General features: G+C 47.8%; 1 protein-coding gene across 1 annotated transcript in view; it reads left to right on the forward strand.

Annotated features, from left to right (window-relative positions):
* Positions 1-21,979, forward strand: part of DNAJC21 (DnaJ heat shock protein family (Hsp40) member C21) — a 203,182-nt gene that overhangs the window by 18,033 nt on the left and 163,170 nt on the right. The window contains exons 2-5 of the mRNA XM_078674932.1: positions 3,575-3,668; positions 14,501-14,624; positions 15,641-15,763; positions 18,953-19,257. Coding sequence (XP_078531058.1) covers positions 3,575-3,668; positions 14,501-14,624; positions 15,641-15,763; positions 18,953-19,257 — 646 coding nt within the window. The remainder of the gene's footprint in view (positions 1-3,574; positions 3,669-14,500; positions 14,625-15,640; positions 15,764-18,952; positions 19,258-21,979) is intronic.

Genomic DNA, 21,979 nt, shown 5'->3' on the forward strand with positions numbered 1-21,979 from the left:
GCTTTGTGATCTTCTAGCCATGACCAGGATAGGTTTGGGGTGTCGCAGAAATGGGTGGAGCCATCCATAATTATTCTGAGCTTCGGGTACATTAGAGATTATTGTAACCCCAGGTCTCAGCGCTCTCTTGACTTCCTAATATGAGGCTCTCTTTGCCTGCACTGTAGCTGTGTTGTCCAGGTATATAGAGACTTTTTGGTTTTCTACTGAAAATGGGCCTTTCGTGCAAGCCTGCTGTACTATGATATCCTGGCCTCTATAGTGCAATAATCTTGCCACTACAGGCCTCGACTGTCTGCCAGGTTCGAGCGGTCTGGAAGGGACTCTGTGCACTCTTTTTAGCGCAAAGAAAGGAGTTGGAGCCTCCGGGACCACTTCTGATTTGATCCAGTTCTCTAAGTATTCTACCATGCGGCCTGCTTCAATGCCTTCCGGAAGGCCTACCACTCTTATATTGTTGTGGCCTACCACGCACCGTTCCAGGATTTCTACTCTTTCTCTAAGCTCTAATACAACTCTGGATAGTCTCGCACATTCCGGCTGCACATCTTCAATCTAGTGCTCCACTCCTTTTACGCGGTCTGCCAATTGTTGGTGTTCTGTTTGAAGCAGACCTGGTCCCACAGGCACTACTCCTATGTCCTGTTGTAGGGTATTTCTGCTGTCTGGAATCTTCTCCAGAATCTTATTTAGCTGTAGACTAATGGACTCTGGTGGAGGGTCATTCTGGGGCGGCGGGTGGGGGTTGGAGGGGGGTGGGCACAGCCACAAGGGGACAACAGGAAGAAGGGTGGCAGCCTGCAGCCACAACTCACAAATCCAGCCCTTGGCGGCTGCGTCACTCTGCTGGTCAGGCCTCCGGAGCCTCTGCTTTTGCGTACTTTTCCGTCAGAAGCTCTCGGGCAAGGCCACTCGCCTCTCTAGCTATGCTGTCTCATCCGCCCATGAGGAGCATGCCGTCTGAACCCGACTCTCGTTTAGGGTCCCACCACCGCTCTATCAGGTATCGCACCCCCGTCCTGTTCCGCCCCCACTAGCTGCTTATGTTTAAGCACATCGCAGCAGCCGGGAGCTCCCCTCCTCGCACTCGGCTCCTCATGGGTGTATCTCGCAGAAAATCCAGCCCACGGTGGCACCCTGCCGTTGGGGTCTTCCGGCAAAGGTCCGCTCCCGCTTCGTGCACCTTTTAATATGCAGGAATGTGCTGGATTCAGGATAAATGTTGGGCTGGCGCCGGAGATCTATTATAGACCATCTAACCCGGTCGCCATCTTGGCCACGCCCCGAACAACATTGATTCATACTCCTTTTAGACTAATGCTATGTAATGTACTGGAATACCTTTGGTAGCTTGAGATGTTGACGGATCAGTATGTTTGGGAAATACTGTATCTGTAATGTGTGTAGCAGTATGGTTAAATTGGTTGAGATGAACATGATGTATTGTGTAATGGCTCTAAGCACTTTGTCACATGGTGATTTAGTAAAAGTTATGTAATGCATAAGGTTTTACTAACTGCATTTTTTTAAAAAAAAGCTGACATCTGTAGAGTCCCATGAGCCAAGGCTTCAGACAACAGTATGCAGATTGTAGTGTCCCAAGGAAAGGCGAAAACACATACTGAAGAGTAACTACCATTCTGTTATGGCACTCACTTGGTCCAGTAAAGGCCACTGATCTTCTGGGCACTGTTTCCCAGTCACCCAACGAGCATGCGGTGTGCTGAACCCAATTTTTACAGAGTCGTTTTGGGGTTGAAGTAAGGATGCCGGTATCCTGGACTACATGGATTTAACATGAGTGGGTTTAGAAATTACTTGTCCTTGAGGGGTAGAGGTAAGAAGGCCTCTGCCTCTAACTATAATCAGCTACCACCAAGCATCAATCTACCTGTCCATCTAGCCTGGTATGCTGAGGCTGTAGCAACGTCCAACTATCAGTACACTTTGTGTCCACTCCATGATCAGGGAATTTCAGGAACACTCACAAAGTGCCTTCAGGTGACACACGTAGGTCGCAAAGTCAGCTGGTGGAAAACATACCCCAAAATATTGAAGAGGACTAGGGTGGTTTAGTTGTTTTTGTCTTTCTGCACATCGTGCCAGAGGGATGAAAGGGATAGCCTTTTTTTGATGAGCTTTATACATCTTAAACAACTTTGGAAATGTAAATATTTAAGCTGTCTGCCATTTGACCCTCTACTTTCATCCCTCTCTCCCATCTCTATCCTACTTTCTCTAGACTTCACTCAGTGTGTAGTTCTTTAAATCATTGTTGGACTTGGCTCTCTCAACAGGGTCACCTACAAACTTTCTGCCTTTACCCCTCCTATTTTCTGAACCAGTTTTTGTTGGCTTTTAGGACTCTGTGCTCGTTACCAGTGCTACAGTGCTTCTGCCGTCTCCCTTAAAATACTAAAATTGAATGACGCCCAATTGGCAGATTTAATTTGCTTGTAATCCCTGGCAAAGTGGTACAACATGTAAATGAGGCCTGTAAATTAAATGCTACTAGTGGGCCAGCAGCACTCCTTGTGCTGCCGTTCAGAACATGTCTCAGGCCTGCAATTTCAGCCTGTGTGCAGTTTTAAACTGCCATTTTGACCTGGGAAAAATGACCCCTATGCCAAGCCTAAACTTCCCTTTTTAATACACGTCACCCCCAAAGTAGGCCCTAAACAGCCCGTAGGACAGGGTGCAGCGTATTTAATAAAATTGGTCATGTACATTTAGGTTTTACATACCCCGGTAGTGAAAAACTCTTAAATTTGCTTTTCCCTACTGTAAGGCCTATATCTCCCATTGAGTAGCACTGGGCTAGCTTATTACATTTATTAAGTGATAACTTTTGATTGGGAGTAGTTAGGAATTTACTCTCTTTTTCTAAATTAGTGTGGGATTTTTCTTGTGTTGTGTTTCGACTATATATTTATTGTTTGTGTGCTGCATACATACTTTACACAATGTCTCTAAGTTAAGCCTGACTGCTTTTGTGCCAAGAAACTAGAGGTGTTAGCACAGGTTAATCTAGTGACTTTTGTGTTTCACCCTGACAAGGATTGATGTTGTTGCCTGAGTAGGAGTTTCACCCCCACTCCCCCAGCCAATAACCCACTTTCTCACAAACATGTATCCAAAATAATATTAATCTGGAATATTAAAATAGTCAAACGTTAAAATGTTGCTTTGTTTGAGGTCAGAACTGTTCTGCCACAATTTCTCTATGTTTTTGTGTGAACCAGGCAAACTGATGAAACCTCCTAGGGTTCCCAATTTTAATATTCAACATGGTGTTTAACTTTTGTCTTAATTTAACCATTTCTTGTGAATGTTCAGATGTATGGTTTATTATAGTTCACTCTGTCAGGTACTTAGTAAGAAACCTCTGTCTGCTTAAAAAGATGTATTACACATCCAGTGTCTAAGGACAACAATCCAGCTGTATATATAACAATTCAGCAATTTTTGTAGTAATCCAGACATTTTGGACTCTTACATTGCGTGATCTATTACAAAGTGGAGTATTTGGTAGGAGTTCAATGAAATAATGTTTAACTTCACATTTCTTCTGCAGATAAAAACCTTGATAATGCAGAAGACGCAGCAGAACAGTTCAAATTAATCCAAGCAGCATACGATGTCCTCAGTGATCCCCAGGAGAGAGCATGGTAGGTGACTGTGTTCATGTAGTTGTATATATTTGTTTCATTTTGCAGTTTTATATATCAAGAACTGGACCCAAAGGTATTGGAGCACTTTACATGAGCAACAGTTAATTTGCACATGGACACATTAATTTTTTTATTAGGGGAGAATGAATGATTTGCCCAGAATCATAGGATGTTGAGCTGAAGTCAAGACTTGAAACTGGTTCCAAAGTCAACTGCTCTGGCATTAACCTTGCTCTCAAGCTAGGTCTGCGCTCTACAAAGGCCAACACATCCAAATACCATTTCCTCCAGCCTGTTTCATTTAAGCTTAAAGTGTGTGTTTTATGACTCGAGCTATAAAAATTGAATTATAGGTCATAACCACAAACTGTAGAACATAAGGCCGTTGCCAACATTTGTATGTTACTAAATATGCAGGTATTTCTTGCAATGTATTAGTTGTGCTTGTTATTACCTAAATGTTATCTTAGGATCTGAAAACTGTTATTAAAGGTGGTTTCTTAAATGTAGTATAATTTGGTTGGTTGTAATGTCGTATTAGTTGTGCTTGTTATGAACTAAATTGTTATCTTAGGATCTGAAAACTGTTATTAAAGGTGGTTTCTTAAATGTAGTATAATTTGGTTGTGAAAAGGCACTTTTCAAATCACGGATTTGAAAAAACCCAATTATTTCTAGTGACGTTATATTTTGTCAGTATTAAAAACGGCTTCTTAAGCTGTGAACTAAAACTGTGCACAGCCGGCACTGCACACAGGGTTATTTATGCACCTTAGGGCAAGTTTTGTTCTCAGCTCCCTCTTTTTCGCCTGACACTGCATCAAAATATTCTTCTGAACTTGTGGGCTTGGGTACCTTTAACTACATAGAAGAGGGATGCATTTAGTCTGCCCATGTTGGACTGTTTTTTCTTTCTCTAAATCTATATATTTTTTTAAAGTATTTTTAAGTTTTATGTCAATCCACATACGTTATAAGGCATGTTCCTCTGTAACAATTTGCAGACACTCACAGGTCAGTGTTTCTAAAAGCTGTCAGACGAGTATGTGACCACTCCTTGAGAACGCCTCCTAAAATGTTTGTAGAAAATTCAGGAAATATTTGGATACCATAATTCAGCTGACCAGTGCTTTATTCTGCAGTCTATGAAACTTAGATTCAGATAATTGATCAAACAACCAATGGCAGCAGTTCCAGGATAATTTTCTTGGTACTGGCTCTTCAGATTGTGACACATTCGAATCAAGTGCTCCAAGACATTTCAAAAGGATCGTCTACCCTTGTACTAATTTAGTACAGTGCGGCAGAAGGAACATATGCTTCACAGCCCTTTTTGTATATTTTTGAAGGTGATCTCCTGGAACACCTTTGAGCTGCTATCCGAGACATTGTAAGGCCACAGAAATCTTATAGTCTTACTCATGGTCAGGAAGTTTGTGTGAGGTTTACGTATACAGTCTTCTCTTTGTACCTCTATCTTCTTTGGAGATCTACTCATGTGATTTGGTAATTAGAGAACCACATGTTGTGGTCTTTATTATGGTGACTGGTATTCCTAGTTGTAGGTTCACTCATGTTACTGAATCCAACAACTCTAAGCCTTCGGATGTGTTTGTCATCTTGATTCGTTTATGAAAGCATCTGAAGTTTATACACATCTTGAATGTGGAAGGATGTGTCTCCATAAACAGGTAATGTTGTCTTCCCAGTACTGATTACTAACCTTTATGGATTTACCAAACAGAGAAGCAGTTTCCAGTACCACTTCAGGGTGCTGCAAAATTCTCATGAGTTAGTGATATGGGATAGCCTAGTGTAATGAGCGTGAGCCCTAATTGTAGGTTTAGATTTGGTCTGCTACTTCATTTTGACTTGATCTAACAGTTTTGGGTTTCATGTAGAGGTTGTAGAGTTACCGCACAAAGTCCAACAGTCAAACTATTTGATACACTGAATTATGTTTCCCTATTCAACACATTCTGAACGTTTGTAGTTTTCATATTTTCTATCAAATCTATCTTTACAAACCTCAATTCCTGGGACATTTCTCCAGTGTATTAGGTAGATTCATAGTATCACTTTCTCAAATATTAAGGCAATTGTTTTCTATCTCCAGGCCTGCATTAGTTTTCCAGGAATTAGAGCACTGTCAAGATTTTTCAGTTTCTGAATACTCAAAATCTGCCGTCTGAGGTGAATATTTATTTACTGATTTCACACCCCTTAGTTTTCGAAAATAGTACCCAATCTCCAAGTGAATTGGGAAAATATTACTAAACAACGTAATGCTATAAAGAAAATTTAAATACGTGCATATGAGGCTTTGCACTGGCTATGAAACAGTAGTTCTCTGGCCAGCATTGATTGCTAAAATATAGTCCATATAGAAAGATTCAGTATGTTCCTACCATTTCTCGAGCCAAAGTGTGCTTTCATTTCCATAACCAGAAAATACTTTCCAGTTTCAGTACAGTACTTGTATTCTTGCTATATTACAACACATAAAGGAACTATTTTTGCTTTGAGGCTCCCCCCTTGCTGATAGAGGTATCCACAAAGTATGATTTTTGATACCAGGCAACATTCATAGCAATAGCCCTGACATTGTGTAGGTAGCTTACTCACGAATGTGGGAGACCGCTGTTGCTTCACCTATCTCTGTAGTTATATAGAACTGCTAGCAATCACATAAAATGCTCTTTATGACTTATCGACCTGCTTCCTCACTCTCTGTATGCACCGAAAGATCTTCAGATGGCTTCCAGGCACCACCAGACGCACCATAACCCAAGCACTAGTCGCCAGCCTCATGGCCTACGGCAATGTACTCTATGTAGAAATCACCACACACCCCCTGAAGAGACTCCAGACCGTAAAGAACTCCGTAGCCGCACTCAACCTCAACTTACCCAAATGGACCCATATAACCCCTCACCTATTAAAAGTTCACTGGCTCCCTTCTCACAACAGATGTCAATTCAAGATGCTGACCCACTCTTACAAAGCCCTGCACAATCAAGCACCAGCATACATCAGAGGCTGTCTGAGCTTCCATCAACCATCCTTACACCTGCGCTCCGCCTCCCTCTATCACACCCGCATCTGCCGAAGCAACAGTGGAGGACGCTCCTTCTCCTACCTCGCTGCAAAATCCTGGAACAGCATTACCCTCCCCCCCTCCCCCCAACCCCTCGCCTCCCTTTACCTCCGGACCTCACCTTCTCTTCAGGAATTCAGCGGGAAACTCAAACCTGGTTCTTCAACTGATTCCACCCTAACAGCTTGGCTTTCAGCACCTGGATACCATGCTGGATGATTATCAGCACTTTATAAATCTTGTTTCATTGATTGATTTAGAATTTAGATTTTCTGTTGTAGAAGAGTGCCTCTGTGTCCAAATGTGGTGTGGACTATAAGAAACAACCAATCTTTAGGTAATAAATCAGCAGAAGAGGTGAAATATCTTGGGTACAAAGTCATTCAAATGTTCTCAGATTTTTTGTCTTCTTTCGTTCAGTAAGTGGTGCGTTTTTAACTGTTATCCACAGGCGTTGTTGCATTGTTAAATAGGAGGATTGTCATGCCAAAGAGCAACATGCTCAATGAAACAATGTGGTGCTGAAAAATACTCTGATTCTTTGGAATGTAGCAAACATTTTCAAGAATCTATTTATCGGCGTAAGACGTATCATTTAACTCTATGGCCTAGAGCTTAGGAGTCTATGAATGTGCTTTGAAAAATTCCAGAATGTATAAGCGTACATGGTTGCCTAATTCATACGTTGTGTACACAGAAATATATTACAAGAATGTCTCGGCAGATACGACTGTGCTTTATTTAGTGTTTCACAAGTGATGCAGTAGAAATATTGGTACTAGTATAGTAATTTGGTTATATAGGAGCTGTGTATGTTTTAGCTTGAGTAAGCATGCCCCCTCAATGGGCCATCGAGGGTCTACCCTAGTAGATAATTTCCTCTTTTTTTTTTTTTTTTTTTCAAATATATTTTTATTGCAGAGTTAGAAACCACAGGATACAATCAATCAACCAGTGCACTCATGATACCCCTCCGTCCAATTATAAATCCAAACTGAACACAGCCATTCAGCCCGCATCCCGGGGGCCGGGCGGCATGTCGTTACATTCAATAGGAGAAAATCACGGTGCATGTCCCACGGGGACCATGGTCGAAAAGTCGTTGTACGTATCTGCTTTTACCCCCCCACCCACAACAAAACCTCCTTCAGCCATCCCAGAAATAAATCAGCGACACCTCACACGTCGGGGCCTCCCCCAGGCGCCACCGCCCTATCTCGCCTGGCCGCTCCCCTCAGCCCTACCATACTCCACACTGTGCACACCTCCCTAATAGAGCTAAGGCACCCAGGTGGGCCACCCTCTAATGGCTTCCGTCCCACCCCAAATTCCCATGAACCAGTCCCCCCCAAGGCTCCCCCCCCCCTGGCAACTGCTAGGAGTACATCTCGTCCTGTCGAGTTAGATGGATCCACCACAGCGCGGAATATAGCACTTCTGTGTTCGCCCCGCGGTGTCCACCGGCTCAATTCTCCCCATCCTCGTCATCTACCAAAGAATCACGCAAAGCCTGCACCACTAGCTCCCATGCACGCGCTGCTTCCAAAACCTTCTCATTCCCCAACTTAACAGCCTGCTTCATCCGGAGCACACTCTCGCAGGCAGACCACCGCAGCAATTCATTCTTCCATCTACGCAGCGAGGGCCCCCCCCTGGATTTCCAATGCCACGATATCTCCCTCTGCGCCAATATCAGACCCAGATCAATGAATTTGCTCGTCACCTTGGTGTGTTTAGTGTGCGGGAACCAGAGCAACAGGCACGCCGCCATATCGAAGTCCACCTCCCTGTTAGACACTTCATTCAGGAGTACCCCTACCTCCGCCCAATAGGTCCCCAATTGCGGGCACCTCCAAAACAAATGATCCATGTCCGCACCCAGAGACGAACACCGTGGGCATCGGGCATCCGGCACCCGGAAGTGCCGCTGTATTTTCTCTGGGGTTAAATAGGCCCTATGAAGCACATAGAAATGCACTTGCTGAAAGCGCGCATTTCTCGTGCCCTTCCACGTACGCCTCAGGATGTGTCCCCATGCCGTATCCGGTATGGGCCGGCCCACACTCTCTTCCCATTTAGCCTTGAGCCCTTGGAGTGGTTCCAGTCCCTCATTCAGCATCCTATTATGGAGGCACGTCACAGCTTTGATCGTGCCTGCTGCCATCACCACATATTGGCACGCCATAGTCGTCGTCGGTTCTGCGAGCCCCCCTTGCCAGTGCTTCTGTATGGCAGCCACCACTGCCACGTGCAGGAGGAACCCCCCGTCGGGCAGCCCGAACTGATCCCGGAGCGCCTCGAACGGTGCCAACACCCCATCTATGTACAAATCACCTACCACCTGTAGTCCCATCTCCTCCCAAGCCAGCAACGGGGACCAATCTCCCCCGTGCGGCAAGGCCGTCAGCATGCCGATCGGAATCTCCGGCGCATAAGGCCGCGAAGCCCTCGCTCTCCGAAGGCTCCTCTGCCAACACAAGCGGAGCGTCCTTTCCTCCATGGTGAGGGCCCGCAACTCAAGCCTCTGCTGCATGACAATATAGGATAGCACATGGCGTTGGATCCCCCGGTCCCGGTCCTCCTCTGGGCCCCTGAACACCCTAGCCACGTTCTGTGTAAGAACCTGCAGCTGTGCCGCTAGATAATACAGCTCAAAGTCAGGCACCGCCATGCCCCCTTCTACCTTAGGGCGGAGAAGCGTGTTCAGGGCCACTCTACGGCGGCCATGCCCCCATAGGAAGCCAATAATCATCGATCTCAGGTCTCTGAAGACCCCTTGGGGAATCCAGATAGGCAGCGTTCGGAAATAATAGAGGAAGCGGGGGAGTGCCACCATCTTCAAAAGTGCAATTCTGCCCAGAACCGTCAGCGGGAGGGTCGACCAAAAGGACAAGCTGCCCCTCAGTGCCCGGACACAGCGACCAATGTTGCCCTCCAATAGGTCCGCGGTTGCGTGGTAGATGCGAACACCCAGATAGGTGAAACAAGATGGCTCCCACACCACGTCCAAGTTGCCACCAGGATCAGGCGAACCCGCTCGCAGCGGGAACACACAAGTCTTCGCCCAATTAACCTTAAGGCCCGACAGCCGGCCGAACTCCGACAACAGCCCCATTGCCCCGGCCAACGCCCGCGAGGTGTCAGCTAGGTACAGGAGCAAGTCATCCGCATACAGCGATATATAATGCCACTGTCCGCCTCTGGCTATCCCCATATACCTGACACCCGACCTCGCATGGACCGCTAAAGGTTCCATCGCCAGAGCAAACAACAGGGGAGACAGAGAACATCCTTGCCGCGTGCCCCTGCCCACCGGGTACGCCGCAGACACCAGGCTGCCCAAACGCACTCTCGCCGAAGCATATAAGACCCTCGTCCACCTGCGGAACCCCTCGCCCATACCAAACCTCTCTAAGACTCCGTCCAGGAACGGCCATTCCAAACTATCAAAGGCTTTCTCGATGTCCACAGATAGGACCGCCGGGGCTCCCTCCTCGTCCAAGATGGCGTCCATTATCCCCACCAGTCGGCGAACGTTCAGCGCCGTGCTCCTCGTGGGTATGAACCCGGCCTGGTCCCTATGTACCAGGCCCGTCATATACGGGGCCAGCCTGGTGGCCAAAATTCGGCTCAGAATCTTATAATCCACCGTCAACATGGATAGCGGGCGGTAAGACCGCACATCCGCGGCATCCCGGCCAGGCTTCAGGAGCGGCACAATCAAGGCCTCCCGCATGGATCCGGGCAGTGCCCCAGCCTCGAAAGCTTCAGCGTACACCGCCAGCAGCCTGGGCGCCAAACTATCTGCATACTGCTGATAAAATTCAATCGGTAGTCCGTCCACCCCGGGCGTTTTGTTGCGGGCCATATGCTTTATGGCCGCCCGTATTTCCGTGAGCGTTACCGGGCTGCCCAGTTCCTTCGCGTCCTCCTCATCGAGGACCGGAAGCTGCCTCTCCCCCAGGTATCCCTCAATATCCTGGACCCCCACTCCCAGCTGACTCAGGTACAGTTCCTCATAATACCCCCTAAAACATTCCAATACCGCTGCCTGGGTGTACACCATCTCCCCTTGCGCAGTACGAATGCCGAGGATCGGGGAGCCCCTAAGTTCCGGGTTGGCCAGTCTGGCCAAGAGGGTACCCACCTTGTCCCTTTCCGCATGCGCCCTGATGATATACTGCTTGTAGTCATAGCACCTTAAACGTTCCGTCTCGGTGGCGACCACTTCTTTCGCTTCTAATAGCTGGGCCTGTAAGTCCGGCCTAGCCGGCCTACGGCGCTCCAAGTCCCTCAACTTATCTTCCGCTTTCATGAGGTCATTCAACACAGCCGTGCGAGCATTCGAAAACCTACCCAAACACACCCCTCTCACCACCACTTTCATTGCATCCCATTCAATGGACCTACTCGTGGCCGTGCCCGCATTCATTCCGAAATAGCTATCAATGCCTTGCCGAACCGCGTCGTTGAAGACAGGATCCTCAAGTGTCTCCGGCCGAAGCCGCCACGTTGGTATTACTGAGCGCTCTCTCTGCCACTGAATGTGCACCAATAGGGGGTTATGATCTGAGATAGTCCTAGCCAAGTACTCCGCATGGGAGATCAACGGAGCTAGGGGTCCACCGCAGAGCACCGAATCAATCCTGACATGCAGGTCATGAAGTGCAGAATAAAAGGAGTAATCCCTGGTCTCCCTGTGTCGCTCCCTCCAGACATCCAGCAACCCCCATCTATCCTGCCAGTCCTTCCTGTGCGTGGCCAACCTGCGCACCGGGGAGTCCACCAGAGGGGGATGGGACCTATCCAGAGCCACATCTGTAATCGAGTTAAAGTCCCCCCCTAGCACTATTGGGCCCGCCAGGAAGGAGGCCAAAGCCCCCGAGAGGCTATCAAAATATCGAGCTTGATCAGCGTTTGGCGCATACACACAGCAGAAAACCACATCCCGTCCATATAACCTCCCCTCCACCGCCACAAACCGACCCTCCGGATCCACGACTTGATTCAGCAATTGAAAGGGTATCCCCGCCCTCACCCAGATCAGCACCCCCCTGGCATACGCTGAGTAAGTGGTGCCAAACACCTGGCCCCTCCATCTCTTCTGCAAGGCAGTACACTCTTTCTTAGTGAGATGAGTCTCCTGGAGCATGGCAATCTGAACCCCCCTGCGTACTAGATATGCATGGACCTTATGACGCTTCACCATAGTTCGTAGCCCCCGGACATTCCACGTCAGGCATTTCAGATTAGGTAATGTCCCCATTCCAACTTCGTACAGTCCGAATCAAATAACGAATGTTCATAGCCCCCCCAATGCAGTTGCCCCCCCCCGAACATACCCAAAACAGAAAAACTTCCCAAACCCCGCTCCCCAGGACAGAGCACACGAACCCAAAGTCCGCCCCCATCCAAACCTTGAACCAACTTCTCGCACTCTAACCCTGTGGTCTCCACCACAGTCGGCCTTAAGGGCCCGAGGGGGGTGAATCACCGCCGACCCCAGCAAGCGGAGCCCACGCCCCGCGCCTCCATCCCACCCGAAGCACAGAGCCCCCCCTTCCGGCATCCCGTCCCCAATCACCAGGATACCACCCTACCATGAAGTCCCAATCTAGCCCAATCCAATCTCAGCCGCAAAAGATACCATCCGAAGTCTGTGGGGTCACCTCCGGCCCCTTCGAACTGTCCGCTTCTGAGAGTTCCTCATCCGTCTTGCTGCCTTCCCCTCCCGAGTTAGTTTCTGCTCGTTCACTGTTCTGTTGCGACCCTGTAATGGCCGCCGTCGCTGCGAGTGCATCCCTCTTTTCCGCCGCCATTAGAGCCTCCCGCCTCTCCCGCTGGCGCCTGTTGCGAGATCTGATGCGTTGCGATTGCCTCACCCGGGACTGCTTGGGCTCATCTCGTCTACTTTTATGTGATCTGTCCGTCCCCGCCCTATACAACTCCAGCCAGTGCCAAACCTCGTCCGGAGTCTGGAAAAAGTGCGTAGACCCATCCATCATGATCCGCAACTTAGCTGGGTAGAGCAAGGAGTACTGAATGCCTTCCTCCCTGAGTTCCTTCTTCACTGCCAGGAACGATGCCCGGTTTTTCTGGACCGCTTGGGTGTAGTCCGGGAAGATCGTAACCCTACTGTTCTCCACCTCATAGGGGCCCGACATCCTGGCCCGCTGAATGAGGAGATCCCGGTCCTTGTAGTGGAGGAGCCTCACCACCATCGGGCGGGGGGGGCGGCCAAGCTCCGGCGGGCGAGCGGGTACCCGGTGGGCCCGCTCCAGCGTAAAGAAAGGAGTGAGCCCCTCCGGCGCCACCACAGTGCGGAACCAGGTCTCCATATAGGCCACCGAATCCTCCCCCTCAATCCGTTCCGGAAGGCCTACGACCCGCACGTTGTTCCGTCTATTGCGGCCTTCTGCATCCTCCGCTCTCCGCTCCAACGAGTCCAGCCGGGCCAACATGTCAGTGATCTTATGCTCCGCGGCCACTACCGATGGTTTCAGGTCCAGCAACAGTTGGTCATGGTCCTTAACTCTGTCCGCCAGCTTCGCATGATCTGCGCGTAGCAGCCCCAGGCCCGTGGCCACTTGGGCGATGTCTTGGTGCAGTGCGTCCTTAGTCGAGGCGATCGCATCAAGTATGGCATCTAGTCGCCGGTGCAGCCGTTGTTCTCGGTCAAGCTCCAGGGAGGGACTCTCGCCCCGCTGAGTTGATGTCGCCGAGTCCCCCTCAGTGCGGCTCTCGGCCATCGGCCCTCCAGTCGCCGCCATTCCAGGGTGCTGCGTCACAGGTCCAGGAGCCCGTTCGTCGTCAGCGCCCGTAGGCAGGGCCGGTCGCCGTGCACCGGGCAGTGCAATTTCGCCACCGACACTCACAGGCACAAGAGTCACACCCGCGAAGCACACTTCACTCCGCCGCCCCCCTCGGGAGCCTGAGGGGGATAGGATGAGTCTCAGGGCGGTGGCCAGCTAGGGTCCCCAAGCTCCGGACATGGCAAGGCAGCGTTCCTTGGCCGCAAGGCACAGCCCCGCTGACCCTAGCGCCTCGGTCAGCGGATTACAGGATCTCTCGCCAGGATCTTCCGCCAGCCGGCGACAACTCGGTTCAGGGCTGAAGTTCGGGGCCGTCCGCCCACCTCGCCGCCATTTTCTTCGCACCCTCGGCAACACCTCAACCGCTACTTCGACTCGGTCTCCTCGGGGGCGGCAGTCCCCCAACAGTCCCCCAACAGTCCACCAAGTGTGCCCAGCTGTCCTCTCACACTTCAGAGGGCAGGAGCGTCGTCTCCGGGTCGCCTAGGGTTCCGAAAACAGGAGAATTAGCGGGATTCTGCGCGGAGCTGCGAGCTCACGCCGCCATCCCGATCGGCGTCCAAGCCACGCTGTAGATAATTTCCTCTTTAAAAATGTTTTATGGGTTGCAAGATTTTCAATTTTCTAATAGCCATACATTATTAATACTGGCCTTCCTTCAAAATGGGAGCTTAGCAGAAAGGGCACAGGTAAGTGGCATTTACAGTCTGAATCCTCCTAATAACTAAACATTTGGTGGGAGTGGAGTGAGAGCAAAAGGTAAATTCGAAATGGATCATTAATCAAATATTAACTGGTTCTGATGCAGAGAAAAGCTTTGCAACATAACTGGAATATCCGGTCAGACATGCTCAGTGTTGCATAGCCATGAATATAGGAATGGAAATGTAATTAGTTATGCCCTTCTTTCTCCATTGGAGGTATGACAATCACCGGGAAGCTCTTTTGAAGGGAGGAAGCGGTGAAGAGTATCAGGATGACAGCCTGGATCTGCTCCAGTATTTTACAGTGACCTGCTACTCAGGCTATGGAGATGATGACGAGGTAATTCTGATTTTAGGTATAACGTTATTTGATTGAATGTTTTATAGATTGATCTTGTATGTCTTATGTGCCCCATGATTGCAAAGTCTGTCCTGGTTCTTTAATTGCACCGTTTGCCCTACTGATTTAACAGTTCTCCTAAATTTCGTTTAGTTGATTCCAATGTACATGATGTGACATTTTAAGCAATGCCTAAGATGCAGATAGCTGCTTTGAGAACAGAATCGTTCGGCTTCAGGCATGTAGGTGTGCATGTATAGCATTGAAATTCAGTGATGTGAATGAAAAGATGTCGAGTATTGTTCTGCTGTGTTTCCTGTGATGATATTATGGACCTTTGACCAAGAAATCTGGAGCCCTCTCCCCTACCCAGTCTGTACTTTGTGTTTTCTTCAGTTTGTAATCTATTAGATCTGAAAATGAATCTGTGTCAATTGGTGCTCTCATCATATAGTGTTACACTTGGCACCTATTTGGTACGATCATGAGTGCCTAAAAATACTGGAATGGATTGGCTTATCGGTCTGTAGTGCTGAGCTTGCTATCTGCATAAGGGTGTGGTTTTGGCACAATCATTTTGGCGACAAGTTGCCAACCCTTCGAAGTACACGAGCAGTAGTATATTTCAAGGATCTAAGAGATCATTTAGAAGCTGTTCGAAAACCGCTTTGTGCATTTAAGAGCATCTGAGGAAATAAGTAAAAGTAAATGAGCAAATGTGAATGATCAAGAGGGTACAGATGAAAGCCTACTGTATTACTTATGTGTTGCAGTGACACTAAATGTGAGGGACCAAAGCAAGTCAGAGTCCGGATAAGCTGGTTCCATAGATTGGTTAGAAAGTAGTCAATTGGATATCCAAAATCTTAAACCATGATCTTGCTAGTGGCTTCTTTAAATTTCACTTGTGGTAAAGTTGTTTTTAAAATGACTGTAGGTCTTCTATTGCACCCATTCACGGACTGCTTTTGAGCTTCATTTAGTCTTTAATGATTTCAACTGTTTGATTATTTCAGGGATTTTATGCTGTATATCGCAATGTCTTTGAGAAAATTGTTAAAGAAGAGGTGGAATCTACAAATGAAGAAGACTCTGAAGAATTTCCAACATTTGGAGACTCGCAAAGTGACTATGATACGGTAACAAGCAGATTTGCATGTTAATGATTGCCTGCCATTTTGAAGTGGGTTGTTAATGTTGTGGTGGTGGTGTGGCACCATGTCACTGAGTTAGCTACAGCCTCTAACCTCTGCCCATTCATATTGTGTGCATGTAGTCCTTTTATTGAGGCTTTACTGCTCCTCCCTCATTCACCCTATATGACCAGTGAGCCCAGCATTGTTGTGAGTGAATACTGACTCTCTGTCCCAGCCACTGTAACCCCAAGACAAATCGTTATGTCTGCAGTGCTCCACCCCTAGTCAGAAGCTGTTTGTGCCTGATGTTGCATGGGACGTAGTATTAAGATACCAACAACATTAAAGGACAAGAAGGGTTGACATTGCTAAATTTAGGCCGCTCCCATCCGAAATCCGAGGTGCATGAGGGTGATAGTGAGGATAGCAAAAAATGGAGAGAAAAGAGTAATAAATATTCCAGAAGAAAACATCCCTTGCAGATATTGAGTCACTTTTTAAAAATCAATCCTGTTTTTTTTTCATAAGTATTTATTAACATTTTCTTTAATACATTACAAAGACATTGATTAATAGCAACACACAGTGGCACCTTCACGAGACATCGACATCATATAAGAACAACACTGGCAAGTTACGTTTTGCAACCACCAATCCCAACTGAAGTAGGGTTAACTTTGGTTTAGGGAGATCAATGTCAGTGGATATCCCCAGCAATACGAACTGCGGACTGAGTGGTATCGTCTCTCCCAGGACTGTACCGAACCTTCCCAGCATGTTGGCCCAATACTGTTGAATCCGTGGGCAATCACACACCGTGTGAAAAAATATACCCCGCGACACTCCACATCTCAAACAGTGTGGTGTTTCAGCCCTCCCTATACGATGTAGTAGCGCCCTATCATAATATGCTCTGTGCAGATATTTAAATTGTATCAGTCGGAGCCTGGACTTAATAGAGCAATTCTGTTTTTAAGCTTCATTGTCCAATGGTATGTCCTGTACTGTCATGGCATATGCTACGATGGGAAGTGCAAATATTGGGGTCATCATTCTTCATGGCTTTCTACAATTTGAGGTGGATTCTGTGGAGAAGGGTGGCTCAGTGGTTAGAGGCGGCAGACCCGGAAGCTGAGATCGGCCGTGGACCAGGGTTCGATTCCCCGCCTCGGCGGGTCTCGGGCTCAAAAATTCCACGGACTCGACAATTCTCGCTCCGGTGCCTACTCGACTCACGGGGTCACACTCTGTGACTCTGGGCAATAGCTTGCTTAATCTCCACTACGGCCCCTCGCGGCGGGATGCCTGGCTTTCACCTTGTGGATACCCTGCCGGGGTATCTCACAGGGGAATACCAGGACGGGTTCCCTAAGCAAGCGCCTTGAGACCTTCGGGTGATACGTGCGCTATATAAGTCGCAATACATTTACATTTACATACATTCTGTTGTCGTAATATGAACTCGTGACTGTGTGTTGCAAAGCTATGTCACATGACCTTTAGCCTATGGCTATAAAAGCCTAATGTATGAGAAATAGGTTATCCAGCGACACTGGATAGATAGTATGTCATCTACTGAGATATTGGGAGACTGCTTTATACCATACCATATGATAGAAATTGGAATCCTGAGCTGATTCCCATTCCTCTAATTGGAGGCCAGAATGCTTGGACATTGCCATTTATGCTCACAACTTTCCCGGACAAAATTATGAGGGGTAATCTAAAACTAAGTCCTAAGGTAATTCTTCCAGAGTACACGGATGTCTTGATTACGTAGATTGCTAGGTTATTCACCAATTGGATAGCTTAGAAAAGTAGCTTAGCTGGACATCTTGACTGATATGATATAAATATTTTGTCTATAGTTAAATTAAAAAAAAACAATAATGGTGTTTGTGGCATTCTTCGAACAGGTGAACTAGCCTTACTTGAACAGATTATTTTGGAAGAAGGGATTTTATATCTCTGGTAGTTCATCATCTGTTGTCTTATTCTGTCACATTTGTTTTTGAACTATATTTAGAACCACAGGCCTTTCAAAGTATAAGTGCGTGTGTTCACAGAGGACCCCCTCTTCTGTTGCACAACATGATTAAAGAGACTATTTTTAATATCGTTAAGGCTTGCCAATTCATTAAAAAAAAAAAGTACAATGAGGTGAAATCTCAGATTATCTGAAAATGATTGTTTCTTTTTCTGGTTCTTCAGCGTGCACATCACTGATGTAGGCACTGTGTGTTGCTAAAAGCTGACTGGTGTAGCCAGTGCCCGAGATCGCACTCTAAATTAATGTAATTTCTGAAGAAATGTGAGTGTAACTTGAGTTATAGTTCCGAAATGTAGTTGGGTCAACATTACTTTTCATCATTCTCAGGTTCATAAAATGTATATGATTGAGTTCAATTATAATCACACTTTGCAGCATATGGTTTTCCCATGTTTCCAGTGCTGTATGAATCAGATTACTTTTATTGTGACCGTATGTCGTTCCCCCCTGGCCCCCACCCCCTCTACAACATGTTTCTCTGTTTTTAATAAAAGCAGAAAAGCCGGCCTGGTTTGTTTCTGGTTTTATAGTTTAAGGTCTGTCTGATTTGTATTACTTTCTAAAACGTAAGTAATCCCCACTTCAATCCTCATACCCAGCGAAGTAAGAAAAGATAAAACGCACATAGCACTGCATACCTATGTTCATATCCATGTGTAGGTAGCATGTGATTGCCCTTTAAGAGGCATGTGTGCGATTCAACATCCCCTCCTGCACCCAAAAAAACGCTTTCAATCTGTGTGAATGATTCTGTGTATTGTAGAATTCCGTCTCGTCTTCGCTCCCAGATATAAGTACAATACATGCAAGTATTCTTCACAAATATATCTGTAAGGCTCTCCGTGACAGGGTTTCTGGTCTCCAATTTATGGAGCGACTTTATGATTCTGCTTTAAAGTAAAATAAGCAACTGTGCTGAATGCAGGATGACGTGTGATGCATAAACGGTATGGTTTCCAATCATACTAATGTCAAACTCTCCTACACAAGCATAATATTTGAAAATAATTTACAGTTTTATTCTTTTATCTATATCATCAAATAACATCTACAAGTAGTTTGCGCAAAAAGAATTTGTATAGAAAAGGTAGTAAAGATTGCTGCTATTCACTTCTTTTCCCTACTTTTGTTTTTCTATATAGGTGGTGCATGCTTTTTATGCACATTGGCAGAGCTTCTGTACACAAAAAAACTTTGCTTGGAAAGAGGAATATGATACACGTCAAGCATCAAACCGATGGGAAAAACGGGCAATGGAGAAAGAGAACAAGAAAACTCGAGAGAAGGCCAGAAAAGAAAGAAGTGAGCTAGTTCGCCAGCTTGTGAGCTTTATCCGAAAGAGAGACAAAAGGGTGCAAGCTCATCGCAAACTCGTGGAAGAGCAGAATGCAGAAAAAGCTAAGAAAGTTGAGGAACTTAGAAGACAGCAGAAACTTCAGCAAGCTAAGTACGTAAGTCGCCTCTGCCACTCTGTGAAATAGCTGTTCTTCTAGGGCTTATCTCGTTAAAGAGAAAAAGCTTAACAGTGAGAAGACAGCTGCTTGTACTATTTGTACCACGGCAGACTGCAGCGGTGGGCTGGCTATTGGCGCGCTCTCACGCTGAATACATTCATTTTTTAAAATTGCACAACCCAGCTGATTGATAGCTGTGCTGCGCACTCTGGGTCTTTTAAAACTGTTTTATGCTGATTAAAAGCATCGCGCACTTTGTGTCTTTTAAAACTGTTCTGTCCTGACGAATGGCATCGCGCATTTTGTGTGTTCCTAAAATTGTTGTTTGCTGACTAAAAGCATCGCGCCGGCACATTGATTTAGATGATTGGTAACTGATTCCAACTTACCTTCATTTTCTTCACTCCCGACCCCGGTCCGCCCCGGCTGTGTGCCGTTTGAGCGGAGGGTCAGCCCATGAGCGACACTTCCTGCCTGGTCCTGCACCACTTCCGCCCTGCCTCTCCACCGTGCAGGTCAGCGGTCTAGTGGTTCACAGCAACTGGACATAAATGGTGACCTGGAGCAAGCGCAGCGGACGAGCGCAGCGGGAGCGCCGACTTCGCGCCGACTTCGCGCCGATGTCGCGCATAAGTCAAGCCCGTCTGCGCCCGTCCGCGGCCGGCCGGGGCGAGGGGCACGTCATTCTGCCCAATGTATCATCTATTCCCCGGCAAAACTTCTCAGTCTCCAGGGCCCATGGCCTCTAGCTGCCACCATCTGTTCCCATATCTCCTCCCTCGGTTTGTCTCCTGCTTTCGTCATTCCTCCCCCTCATCACATTTCCCCTAACTCTTCTGGGGGTGCTGTCAATCCTGGACCCACTAAAACCCTTTCGGCCTATTATTTGAACACCCGGTCCGCTGTAGCCCACTCGCATGAACTGTCGGTGCTGCTGGACCTCCATTCACCAGATATTCTGTTTCTTACAGAAACCTGGTTTTGCGACGACTCCCTCCCCGTCCTATTGGCCACTTTACCAGCTCCATACTATGCTTTACGTTTAGATCGCCCTAATGGCAGGGCCGGGGGAGGTGTAGCGGTCATCGCTCGAGCCGACTTCCCTTTCCAAATTCTCTCTTTGCCAGATATTGCCACCACGGAGTACCTGGCTATCCGTACCACCTCCATTACCCCCCCCTCTCACCTGTGTACTTATCTATCGCCCTCCCCAATCGCCCTTATTGTTTCTCCCTAGCTTTCTGGAAGTACTAGCTACGATCACGATTAATAACTCCTCCATTCTGCTCCTGGGTGATTTCAACTTCTGGCCTTCTGACCCCGCAGAATGCCCTTCCTCAAAGGAATTTTCAGAAATCCTCCAATCTCTTAATTTCACATCCCATATCCACTCCCCTACCCATGTTAAAGGACATATCTTAGACCAGATCTGGTCCTTGAATTGCCCTGTAAAGTCCTTATCCATCTCACCTTGCACGTGGTCGGACCATCACCTGATCTCATTTACCCTCCCTACCCATCCCCCGGTCAAGCCCCCACTTCCTAAAAATGTCTGGGTCCGGGCTTGGGGGCGAGTAGACCCCGACAACTTATCTGCCCTACTCACCGCTTCTTACCCCCTCCTACAAGGTCTGTCTACTCTCTCCCAGGTCACGTCCATTGATCAGTGGCTCACCTCAGGTTGCGATTTCATCGCTCCCCTGAAGCGGGTCACTTAAAAGCGGGAGAAGGATGCAAACCTGTGGTTTAATGAGGACCTTAAGACCATCAAATTAGCGGTACGCAGAGCGGAGCGTGCCTGGAGGAGAAACTACTACCCCTTACTCCGATTGGAGTTCACTAACATCTTGACCCAATATAAACAGGCCATCTTGGCGGCGAAAACAACCTATTTCTCCTCCAAAGTCCTCGCTGCGGAGAACCAATCGAGGGAAATTTTCTCGATTGTGCACAACCTGGCATTCTCCGACAGAACCACTCTGAAGCCCACCCCCTCTCCGGAACTCTGTCACTCCCTTAACAACTTCTTTATCCAGAAAATTGCTACCATCAAAGCCAACATTCCTCCTCCTTCCCCTACTTTTGTGGATCCTCAGTGCCCCCCTCCCAAGGGACAACTTGGTGTCCTTCCCCTTTTGACCAAGGAATCCCTGACTTCAATAATTCCTTTAGTTAAATCTGGTTCCCCCCTAGACCCTTGCCCTTCCCACATTCTCCGTCACATTTTTTCCTCTTGCCCTGACCCCCCCCTTCATCTTCTCAACAGCTCTCTCTCTCAGGGCGTTGTACCCGCCCCATTGAAAACAGCAATCATTGTCCCTATCCTAAAGAAACCGGGCGCGGATCCCTCGGTCCCCGCCAACTATCGCCCCATCTCCCTCTTGCCATTCTTGGCAAAAGTACTCGAGCGCCATGTCACCTGCACTTTGAGCTCTTTTGTGGAGATGCAGGGGGTCTTAGCCCCCCGTCAGGCCGGTTTCTGCCCCGCACACTCTACGGAGTCCGTAGTACTTTCGGTCCTTGACAACCTCAGGGAGGGAATGGATACCAACCAGACCCAGGCCCTGGTCCTCCTCGATCTCTCAGCCGCCTTTGACACGGTTGATCACACCATCTTACTTTCCCGTGTCAAGGCGGCGGGGATCGGGGGTACCGCCCTGGTATGGTTATCCTCCTTCCTGAGGGACCGCACCCAGGCGGTTCGCCTGGGTGACT

The sequence above is a fragment of the Lissotriton helveticus genome, chromosome 2_1 (assembly GCF_964261635.1).
Source record: "Lissotriton helveticus chromosome 2_1, aLisHel1.1, whole genome shotgun sequence".
NCBI lineage: Eukaryota > Metazoa > Chordata > Amphibia > Caudata > Salamandridae > Lissotriton > Lissotriton helveticus.